General features: G+C 47.1%; 1 protein-coding gene across 1 annotated transcript in view; it reads left to right on the top strand.

The window, feature by feature from the left end:
• Positions 1-11,502, top strand: part of LOC122373991 — an 84,148-nt gene extending 72,646 nt beyond the window's left edge. Inside the window, exons 8-9 of the mRNA XM_043352481.1 lie at positions 6,533-7,144; positions 11,240-11,502. Coding sequence (XP_043208416.1) covers positions 6,533-7,144; positions 11,240-11,431 — 804 coding nt within the window. The 3' untranslated portion in view covers positions 11,432-11,502. The remainder of the gene's footprint in view (positions 1-6,532; positions 7,145-11,239) is intronic.
• Positions 11,503-12,283: the final 781 nt, after the last annotated feature.

The raw sequence follows: 12,283 nt of genomic DNA, 5'->3' as shown, positions 1-12,283 counted from the left end.
GTCATTTGGCCGCCGTGCAGTCTTTGAAAGAACGGTTAATTACTACCGAAACGAGATGTCCCGGCATGATGCAAGTAATATGCCGGAACAACAATTGAACGCCCCACACCCCTCCATGGAGAAATCGACCAAACGCGCACTGGTTTTCTCAAAATATCGTTTTTACAAAAGGGCGGCCAAATCGCCCCGTTCTCCCCTAGAGAATATGTATGTGAGATGCCTGATCGACGTTAAGACAAGCCGACAGGGTTAATAGTCAAGTAACATAACTTACAGAGTCTTCTATTCCCGGTTTCGCTCCATGATAGGCAGAAGGTATCATTTAGAGAATCATTTAGACAAGGGGATGCTGAATTTAAGTCTTGATTTCGCAGCCGGCAATAAATTCCCATCTAGGACATTAAAGATACGGACAGGTTTTGCATAGCTAATAATTGGTGATATCTTCAATTGAGCACGACCCGATCAACAACTAATTAGACCGCTCTTGGCCACAAGGATCTCAGTAATAGAACACTTGTTTAGAACTGATCACCGTCAACCCGGCTTGTGTAGATGACCGATGGCCTCAGGGTAACGTGATGATGGAAAGTCATTGAAACAGAAGCCGGTTTCGCTAACACTTAGAGTTTGCAATTACGAGAATTAGCTCGAGTCTAAGGGAAAGACTGGCCATCAACTTATATTTGGGTTTCGCGAAATCTCCGTGCATAAATTTGAGTTTCACAGTAAACAACAAGGATAGTTTTTGCATGATTTATCACCCGGCACCTTAAGGCATTCGACAGTTCTCGGCCGTGAATCGTTTTGCGGGCTAATCTCCTGGCGAGACCTACCAGCTATGTAACATTGCTAGAGCGTCATTAATTAAGTTTTTTTTTTTTTGGGAAATCGTCGATATGAAAACGAGACGTAAATTGGGAAAAATATGCAAACTCGATAATGTGCTATTGATTGAATAAAACCAGTTTTCTTGTATTCAGGTTTATTGTTAAACTTTGCGTACCGGAGTTGCCGTAAAAGTGAAGTCCAGTGAAATTGAAATCAACGTAGTAGGCAAAGGTGCTTATCAATTGTTAAGTGCAAACGCTTGCAATTATCACTATTTTCCAGGCCAAAGCCTTTAGCGGAGGGACTTTATAAGCCCCGCTACGGTTCTATCTTTTGAATCAGCGTTCCCTCGGTCGTTAGGATTTTGCTACGATGAATATTGGGGATGTAATTGCAACTCATTAAAGTCAATTAGCAGCAATTTCGGCATAAGGTTGGTGATCCTTGTTTTATGTGGCTTCGGTAATTTCGTGATTAGGCATTTCATTCGGTATCGGCATGATAATTATGGTTTCGTAGTGTGACGGAAAAGGGTTTCGTAGTGAACAACATAATAGATATCTATCGGGCTGGAGGCCGTTCCATTCGTAACAAAGGGCCTTTACTCGTGACGTTCACCAGGAGGGGCCGTGCACGGTAAAGCACCGCTGACGCTGATTATTCCTCCGCTGCCAATAGTGTTCTGATTTGATCCTCTACACTCTCTCCCTCTCTCTCTCTCTCTCTCTCTCTCTCTCTCTTTCTCTCTCTCTCTCTCTCTCTCTCCCTCTCTCTCTCTCTCTCTCTCCCCTTCGTTATCTCTCTCTCTCTTCCTCCTTCGTTATCTCTCGCTTCCTCTCTCTTTCTCCCTTTTCTCTCTCTTTTCTCTATCTGTCTCTCTCTCTCTCTCTCTCTCTCTCTCTCTCTCTCTCTCTCTCTCTCTCTCTCTCTCTCTCTCTCTCTCTCTCTTTCTCTTACCCTTACGATGAACACGCAGCTACACGTACGTACAGTCACTCAGGCGGGAACGGGAGACAAGTTTCGGAGGCTGGAGGATTCACGATTCGCCCACCGCGTAGGCATGATATTCTCGCACATATAACCAGGAACCTAGGATTAGAAACGAGACCCCTGACAGGAATGGAACGTATGACATAATAGGACGTGTTTAGCCCGGGCGGAAGAGAGGAAGGAGCATGCGACCACGCCCCTGCGCGTTAAGTTCTGCCGGTAAGGACGCATCATTGGGGAGAAGGGACCTGAAAAACGTCCAAGTCTAGTTACATGGGAGCAAACGGGAACGGGACACTAAGACACCTAGGAGCACGCAGTAAAGCGCGAACATACGCTTGTGACCGGAGGGCGGCACTGTAAGACGCGATATACGCTGGTAGTCGGGGAGACACCGTAAGACGCGATATACGCTGGTTGTTGGGGAGACACCGTAAGACGCGATACGCTGGTGGTCGGGGAGACACCGTAAGGCGCGATATACGCTGGCGGTCGGGGAGACGCCGTAAGACGCGATACGCTGGTGGTCGGGGAGACACCGTAAGACGCGATACGCAGGTGATCGGGGAGACACCGTAAGTCGCGAACATAGGTCCCTCACTGGTACTTACACCTCGATAGGTTCGGGAATAACTCCAGTAGAGTTCGGGTAAAATTTAAATATAGGAAGGGCCTGCGTCAAGCTCGGACGTATCCATCACTGGCAGGGTGGATGCCATCGGCAGAGCGGCAGAGAACGTTATATGCGATACAATGGTAACCCAGTGACCGCAGTTAGTCGATGAACGGATCCACATCGCGGTGAGTCGGGTAATTTGGGGGACATTGTGCATTTGTTTATTTAGGTAGGCTGCGACGGCAGTTTAATACGAGGTGCCTCGGAAAGTTACGCCGTAAGACGCTAGTCCCGGTTCCAGGACGGTACGCGCCGTAAGTCGCGAATACGCAATAAAGCGGTGCCAGCCGTAATAAGGCGCGAAATATACGCTGTAAGTCGTCACGTCGTCATCATAGGGCAAGGACGCGGTAAGACGCGAATAACCGCAGGTGATCGGATAGAGATACCGTAAGTCACGATTATACGCCGGTTATCGGGGGACGATACCGTAAGACGCGAATTATACGCTGTAAGTCGTCACTTAGTCGTTATAGGGCAAGGACGCTGTAAGACGCGAGTTATACGCCGTAAGTCGTCGGTAGATGCAGTAAGACGCGAGATAATACGTAGTAAGACGTGCTTTGTGATCCCAAATGTAGACCATCGATGAGTAGAAAGGGCCCATTAGGCGAAACGTGTAGAATTAATTGATGTGTTTCGATTAACTCCGATAGGCAGAGTGGAAGTTCAAAGGTTCCAAGGGTACTCCAGAGCCGAGGTAATTTAGGACGTAGGATCGACTGCAGGGATAGGAAAAGGGGGAGGGAAGCGAGACGTCGCAGTTTGGTAATACGGACAAGTTTGAGTCAGATGAGTGAAAGTGTGTGAGACTGGATGAGTGTCTGCGGGAGCAATTGCGCTTAGGTTAATCAGTTCGACCACCTAGCACCCTTTTATTATTCTCAGGGATGGACCATGCCCGAGGGATCCAGAACAAACGCTTAACTGCCCCCCTGTGTTTTTTTTGTGGCGGTGAAACCCAATGATGCAGTGCCTGTGTGTTCGCCAAAGACTGACTTGCCTCAAATGGCCTCGCTAAATGCACTCCTCACCGAGGGCGGACGGCAGAGGTCAAAGTCCGCACAGAGCCGACCTGCTACCGGGGCGAACCAAACAGAGCCCAGGACGAATGAGGAGAGAGGCCCCCCTACATAGTAATTGGGTTGTGCGAGCCAGCGACAGTGATCTGAGGAAGCGAGACTGTTCCCGTGGGACGATTGCCCTGTCGGGACGGTCCAGCCGTCTCCCAAACAGTCACCCGAAGAGGATTATGTGTCCTGGAATGAATCCGACATCAACTACTGGTTGACTGGTGGGGTGACCTCCAGTCCAGAGAGGGAAGCATGAAGACTAGGGGCGATGCGGATTGGTTTTTCTTGAGGATAGCGAAGAAGGAAGGAATCTATGTAGCATCCTTGAACCTTCTTTATACTGAATGTATCTCAAGCTGTTAAATCTCCTAAGCGTTTTTTCTCGACATCGTCACGGTGTCATTAACAAAAATATGAAATCCGGGGGATAAATTAAATATAGAAATTGTGGCCAACAGAACATTACCAGTTGCGTTCAACATACTCGTAAGCATGTTCACACACCCAGCTTACATATGAGCCATGTAATAATTATTTTTGATAGACATGCTGAAGTTATGAAATCATCTGAAGAGTTAATAAAGTTCCACGATACGGATCTAATATCTTGCTATGCATTATGACCATTTCTGGTCAGGTCATGTCTTTGAACATAGGCCAAATTTTTCAAATGACCTTTAAAGATCAACTTTTGATTCATTCGAAGCGTTTTGATAAGAGGAACACGAGGCTGGTAAAATTAATTTCATGCAAGTTTTAAGCTAAAAACTTTTAAGTATTTGTGGAAAAGCAATTGGTTTTCTCATAATACCGATGGTGGCAGTTGTTATTTACTTTACTTTTTATTTACTTTACTTTACATTTTTTTACAGTTGTTGTTAATTACATGCAAGCCGTTAACCTTAATTAAATCTGACAATATTATTCAGACATAGCGGTAAACGAGCTGCTTGTTGTGTTAGGTTAGGCTCTTTCGGTCAATTTCAGAGTGGGAAGGATGACAGGAATTAGGGGGAGACAGGGGGCCTGGGCGGGAGTCCTGGACCTCATGCTCCGCTGGGGCCGAGCCCATCACGTGGGTTGGATTGCCCTGACACATGGATAGCCCTGGGCGGTGTTTCACGGCCCCGCGCTGCAGCACGTTGCGCTGCGCTGCTGCATTGTTGCGGCGGTTGATATGAATTCGGCTCCACGCTAGCGTTGCGAGCTTCCGAGTCTGTTGATGTTTCCATGGAAATTGGAAACCCAATGCACCGGTGCGCGCAACGCACCCTGTCTAAGCAAAATTTTACCATCGATGACCTCTAGTGACATGACCTCTGGCTGTGACCCGATCCAAAATTGGCTGAAGTATTTTTTCTTTTTGCTTCTTTTGACGCTACTTCGAATACCAGTTAAATGCCCAAAGCTGAGTTAAAAGAATGATGCTCAATCCCCATTTCCCCTCCAACAGGGCGTGAGAGTCTAGGCATTCCTGTGGGGCACGGGCTAACAATGACTATCTCATAATCATTGTGGCCATGAACATCTACTGCCATTCTTTAACACCGGTTTCGCTGCGCTGAGCGGTGGCCGTCCCGTTTGTTGGATTCTACAGCTGGCTGGCGGAAAGCGTTACCGGCCGCCCGTCCACCGCCCGCGGGCCGGACCGAGCGGTCCCGCTGACCCTACCTGACCTGAGCCCGGCGCGATATGGGACAGGCAGACGGGGGTTCGGCTCAGCGAATGCAGCGCCCACTGGTGCTGGGGACTTTTTTAATAGACCTACTGTACAATGGAACAACCAATCATGCGGACTGTTCTGTCTGAACAAGGTGTATGTCAAAGCGATAGCGCGAGAGTAACAGCGCATGAAAAATGAAATGTGTTACATTCATGAAAAAGCATAGAAATGTAGAACTTTTGGAAAGGAATTTGAAATTTGGCTCAAAACTTGGTTCATTATGGTATTGTAATTGTTTTGGCTCGACGAATGAATGAAATGTTTGCTTGCATTTCCGTTTTTTCTTGATTGGAAAGATCCGGCACTTTTGTGTTGCAGACACAACACGGACCATTCACTTAAATGTTTTGGGAAATCTTTTGCCTTATTTCATTCATTACGGTGTGCTTCGTAAGCTAGCAAGCCTGTCTCAAATAGCCCCACCGATTTTCGGTATATCTGTTTTCACGTCATACAAAAACTTTCTTTCAAAATTTTACTGTCGTTGACTTTAAAATAGTCCTTGATGATGATCCTGTCATTTTGAAAGTTTAGGTTCACATCATATTATGATAACCTTAGCATAAAGTGATGCAATTTTATAACCTACCGAAATGAAGTGTTCTACGAAAAAGGATAAGGTTGAATATAAAGGACATGTAACAGTCTTTGCAAAACTATTTTTTGCGACAGTGATCAAAATTTAATTTCCAGTTGTATGGCGTTTAAAAAATTATCTCTAGCGTGACCGATTTTCTTCACTTTCTTTGCAACTAAACCTGTCTCAAATAGCCCCACCCTATGGGGCTATTTGAGACAGGCTTTAGCTAAACAAATAGCCTTAAGCATTATTACTAGCTGAACCAAAATGCACCTATGTATATGAAAGAGTTCACAGAGAACTACATTTTTGCAATTTACATGCTATAAGAAATATGAACGGTCTTAAAGGGAGAGGTCAAAAACTGATCGCTGTATCACTATAGCACTTCGTCACTATCGCTAGCCATGGCAGGCATTGAGGCTTTAGGAGGTGAGGTCGCTGGACGTGACCTGATGACCTGACCTGGAGTGGCCTTGAGCTAAATTTTTCATAGCATGCGCGAAAAAAGTATGATGAGATGTGCCAAAAGGCAAAAGAAAGGAATGGCACATTTCTAATACTGTTTATAAAAGTGCCGTTTGGCTTGTCGTTGTGTTACCCTCAGTTTGCGTGCCGTGGATCCACGGGATGCTGCTAACTCCGAGCACGCCTTTCAGGTAAAGGAGGCACACTTCAAGGCCCACCCAGAGTGGAAATGGTGCAGCAAGGACCGGCGCAAGTCGTCGAGTAGCTCTTTGAAGACGGAGCCGGGCACGTCGGCCGCCGCCGGCGCGGCGACCGAGCGGCGCCGGCGGCGCGACTCGCCGCAGCCCGAGTCGGATGACGAGCGCATGGTCATATGTGAAGAGTCCACCGACCTGGATCTGCTCTGCAAGGAGAACGTGGCCGACTCGGACGAGAGCGACTGGGAGCGGCGCGCCGGCCCGGCGGCGCCGGCCGCCGTCCGTCCGCGGCCCATCAAGGCGCGCCCGGCGCCCGGCGGCGGCGAGCGGCACCCGTACAGCCCCGGACCGGTGGGCCGCTTCCAGCCGACCGGCGGCGCGTTCAAGTCCATGTCGCCCGGACCGCGGCCCAGCAGTCCTGCAGCCCAGGAGGCCAAGCCGCCGGCCACGTTTGCTATTCTGAACACGGTGCCCCGTCTAGGCGGCGCGGCGCCCGCCAGCGGCCCGCCGAGCGGCCTGCTCACCAGCCTGGTGCTGAAGACGACTGCTGGGCAGAGCGGTGCCGCTGCTGGCCAGGTAATCCTGTCGCCTCAGCAGGGTTCCCAGGTGAGTAACAGGACGGCTGTGGCCGTCACGGAACCGTACCGTCTGTCACGGGAGGGGGCGGGGGTGGGGTGGCTAGACGATTCCCGGATGAAAAGTCAAAACGTTAAAAGTAAACGGATAAAAAGTCAAAGGACATTAAGTCAACAGACAGAAAGTCAACATCGCAAGAAGTCAAAGGACAAAATGTCAAATGAACAAAAAGTCAACCTGCCAAAAAGTCAACACGCTAAAAGTCAACACGCATAAAGTCAACACGCAAAATGTCAACGCGCAAAAAGTCAACACGCAAAAAGTCAAGACGCTAAAAGTCAACACGCCTAAAGGCTAAAAGTCAACACGCTAAAAGTCAACACGCGAAAGGTCAACATGCTAAAAGTCGTTTTAAAGTCATTTTTCCCAGGAAATTAGTTATGTATGGTCACTTTTCGGATTATTCTCTGGGATAATAATATCTAACTCACAAGTCCATATATTTCGGATGATATTGCTCACCCTTGGTCACTGGACAAAATAAAAACAATTACATGTATGAAAAACCACACACCAAAATTATTCCCTAGACGGGTGACATTTTATTTTTAAGTATAGGTATACACATTTTTAAGTATAGGTAGTAGGTATCCATAGGTATATGTAGAACTTAGAAGATTGGTTGCACTACTTGTTATGTAGAGGAACATGCAAGCTAAAAGACCGTGTCAGTTTTTTGGCAAGTGATATATTTTTTGAAAAATGTCACCCGTCTAGGGAATAATTTTGGTGTGTGGTTTTTCATACATGTAATTGTTTTTATTTTGTCCAGTGACCAAGGGTGAGCAATATCATCCGAAATATATGGACTTGTGAGTTAGATATTATTATCCCAGAGAATAATCCGAAAAGTGACCATACATGCTAAAAGTCAACACGCTAAAAGTCAACTTGCTTAAAAGTCAACACGCTAAAAAAAAAAACACAAAAAGTCAACAAGCAAAAAGTTAATAGGTGCGCGAAAAAATGATGCGCAAAATGTAGTCAACAGCAAAAAGTAGTCTTTAACAGCAGTCGTTAACTAAGTCGGTACAAGTACGCCGCAGCCCGCGTCTCCTCCGGTCGGCGACTGACCCGCGCCGGGCCACCTGATCCCCGGCCGCCGCCCGCTGGGCGCCGGCTGCACCGCATAGTGCGTCTCGGCGCGTCCCCGTGCGTGCCCCGACACTACCGATAAGAACGCTCCTACCTATTTTTACTTTGCTTTAAAAAGTATATTGGGAATGTGAACTTATCTATATAAAGTTGGCGTACTGTGCCTGCTGATGGCGGGGGGGGGGGGGGGGCAGTTCCGATAAGGAGACGTAGGGCGGAGGCGAAGATGAAGGAGAGGGACAGTAACTGGTGGCCACAATGCGCTATACATACTTGTCACCTCTCTTTGGACGTCACAGCTCCGAGGTCCTAAAAATTGTGTTTTTAGCAATTGCATCTCGATAACTTAATTGACCTATACATTTCGATGAAAATTGGTCACCTTAATTGTATGCAGTCCGTGAATATTAACAGGTTGTTGTCTGTTGATGCTGATGTGAGCGTTCCTTTCAAGGCAGGACAATCCGACAATCACACAATTGCCTCTCGTTCCAACTTCCACCTATCTAAAAGAAACGACGCGCTTTACTATTGTACCAATTGTACCATACAATACGCTTGAACTATAATAAAAGTGTGAAATCGCTAATAGAACACGTGACGGAATCAATTGATGAGAAACGTCTCCCTACACAATATAGGAAATTTGAACAAGCGAACCTTTCGTATCGATAACATTCCGGGTTACTATATTTGTTGAAATAATTGCAGTAAACTGCGCCTGGGACAGCCAGTTGTCTCGAAGGATCATGTAACGCTGCCTCATGACAACCTTACGATGCGAGCGAGCTCCCACCTCACCTAGCACGTGTCAACGGATGTGTGTCAGATTTCAGCCAAGCATGCCCGTGTGACCAGCTGAGTCGCGGTTGCGGGCCATGGGAATCCCCATCAGTTGCGCAATGGAGGCAGTCTCGCTTCAATGTCCAATGATGCATGCTTGTGCAGCATCCTGCTTAATTGTGTAGAGCTGTTTGTTAACCCGCGCGGGGCTGGGGTCTCCAGCCGAACGCGCGGGGCTGGGGGGGGGGGTAAATTTTACCCCCCCCCCTGTTATCTCCCGAACTAATGGTCCGATTTGGAAAATTCGAACGCCAATCGAAAGATCTCATCACGAACAACTAAAAACATGTACTTAATTTTAAGTTTGAGGTCAAGGTCAAGGTCAGGTCAAGGGTACAAATTGAAAGTTTCTACAGTATCGGCCTTGCACCGTAGTTGCCGAAGAATGGAGTCATGGACTGAGACTGATTGCCCAAAACGTGTTTTTAGGCTACCAAGACAATGTTCGTTGCATACAATATCATTCAGAGGTCAAGGTCAAGGTCAGGTCAGGTCAGGTCAGGTCACCAAAAACAAAATATAGAAAAGGGCATGTGCGACACATGTTTTATGGGTCATTTTACTCATAGAATTCAATAGGCACACTCAATAAGTGATATGGACCACCTCTGGATGAATTTCAGGTCGAGGTCAGGTCAAGGTCAGGTCAAGTGAGGTCAAATTTTGAAGTTGGTTGTTAAGGCCTAAAAAGGTGTCTATCTGATGCAGCTTTTCACGGCGAATCGAATGGTGCTATTTTTGTTTCCGTACGAGGTCTAGAACTTCCAAAAAAAATTATTTTTCAATTTTTTTTGTGTGTCGTGACGTCATAAAATTTTGAATAACTCCCACATTTTTGAACCGATTCTTCTAAAAATTGGTATGTAGGTGCACATAAACCACTTCTCTGACATATATTCCGGTTTTTTCGATACACTCAAAATTTTGGATTTTATAACTATTTTCCCAAAAAAGTCAGTTTATTGAAAAAATTTGGGCCAAAATCCAAAATTTTCAAAAAACTGAGATAGCCATTTGATAGACAAAGTAGAAAGGCGTATAACCTTTTTTGTTACGTCTTGATTCCTTTAAAAATGAAGATGTTAGCGGCGTTTGAAATTTTGCCGTTTTTTAGGCGAAAATGGCGAACATGACGTCACTAAAACGTCAATTTCTCAAAAATTTTCCGACGGATTTCGCTCAAATTTTCAGGGAAGGTGTCAAATTGATGCAAGAAAAGGTACTGAAGCGCCGCCGTTTTTGAGATATTGCCAAAATTCGCGAGGGGGGTAAAATTTACCCCCCCCCCAGCCCCGCGCGGGTTAATGTTATCTCATGTATGTAATGACTGGTGATCCAGGTGTCATTGACTTTGTCTCTTTGACTTGTCCTTTTGAATTTTTGGATTTTGGCTTTATTTCCTTTGGATTTTTCGTAATTTGACTTTATGTCCTGTTGACTTTTCGTCTTTTGACCTTTGTCCTCTTCACTTTTTGTCCTTTTGACTTTTTGGACTTTGACTTTATGTGACTTTTTGACCTTTTGACTTTTTATTTTGACTTCATGCCCGGTTGACTTGTTGTTTTTTTACTTTTTGTCCTTTTGACTTTCTGTCCTTTTGGTTTCTTGGATTTTGAATTTATGTCCTGTTCACTTTTTGTCTTTCGACTTTTGTCCTTTTTACTTTTTGGCAATTTGACTTTTTGCCGTTTTTACTTTTTGTCTTTTGACCTTATGTCCATTTGACTTTTTGTCTTTTGACTTCTATGCTAGTTGACTTTTTGTTCATTGACTTTTTGGCAAGTTCACTTTTTATCTTTTGACGTTTTATCCTTTTTGACTTTTTGACTTTTGACTTTCCTCTTTGTTGACCTTTTACCTGTTGACTTTTAAGATTTTTGACTTCTTGCTTTTGACGTAATGTCTGTTGACTAATCATCCTTTTACCTTTTATCATTTGACTTTTTGTCCGGAACCCTGGCTAGACACCCGCCGATCACTGCCAGTCGAGTAGGGTGGAAATGAGCAGCAGCAGGACACGGCCGTGGCCACTGAGTGGCCGCACGGTGCCGGGCCTGTGTGAGTGACGTGTCGGGTGACGGTGACGGGCCTGTGTGAGTGACGTGTCTCGGGTGGCGGTGTCGGCAGGCGGCCGGGAGCTCGTCCGTTCAGTACCTGGTCTCGTCGCTGGCCGTTCAGACCGCCGACGGCAAGCTGCACCCGCTGAGTCTGGCAGCGTCGGCTCCGGCGCCGGCGTCAGCGGCGGCGGCCGTCACCACACCGGCCACCATTCTGGTGACGTCATCGTCGGCCAGCGCCGGCCCGCGGCCGGCGCGGTAAGCAGCACGACCACTACCGATATCCAGCTCCCAGAGTCAGGGGCGGATCCAGGAGTTTTTGCAAAAAAAAAACTGAGGGGGGAGCATGTCAACGTACCCCAGCACGGCGCGGGTTTCACGACTCTCGATTTTGACGACGGTTTGACGCCACTTCGTATGAAGCGCCCCCGGATTGCCAGGTCGCCCCTATTTTGAGTTGCCGCCCCCTCCCCCTCCCGTCCCCCCCCCCAGCACGGCGCGGGTTAACCCTCGCATGTGTGCGGTGTTTGCCAGCTTCTAATGTGTAGGGGGGGGGGGGGGGTCGGTTGGACCCCCCCTTGCCGTTTGGCCCCTGATCGAGCTAGAGCTTCGCGGAAAAAACGAGCGTGTTGCCCGTGACGAGAGGAAGCCGATGATACACAATTTTAAGGTCCTAGGTCATTGGTTGACCTTCCAGGTCAGGTCAATGACCCAAAGTCGGGAAAATCGGGACCTGTTAGAAAGTCGTAAAGTGTGGCTGCTAAGGGGTTTTTCGGGGTGCTGATCACGAATATCGTGTTAGTTTTGATCACAGATGATGTCCTTAAGCATTTACACCAGGTCGGGTCAGGTCAGGTCAGGTCAACCAGTAGGCGTCGTGACGGGTATTCGTAGTACGTGTCAACAGCCTCTGACAGCTTCGTAACATGTTACGAAGGCACCAAAACTACTTCGTAAATGTTCAAATGGTTGCTAAATTCGAATTCAGCTCCAAAAACTTGCCTAGAAACATGTACAGCTCGAAAAAGTGAACCGAGGTCACCCGAGGTCACCAAAGGTCAATGACCTGACCTGACCTTCAGGTGACCTTGACACCCACCCTAATGCATGGAAG

The sequence above is a fragment of the Amphibalanus amphitrite genome, unplaced genomic scaffold, assembly GCF_019059575.1.
Source record: "Amphibalanus amphitrite isolate SeventyFive unplaced genomic scaffold, NRLGWU_Aamphi_draft 001584F_arrow, whole genome shotgun sequence".
NCBI classification, from domain to species: domain Eukaryota; kingdom Metazoa; phylum Arthropoda; class Thecostraca; order Balanomorpha; family Balanidae; genus Amphibalanus; species Amphibalanus amphitrite.
This window is presented reverse-complemented; position numbering and strand designations above follow the sequence as displayed.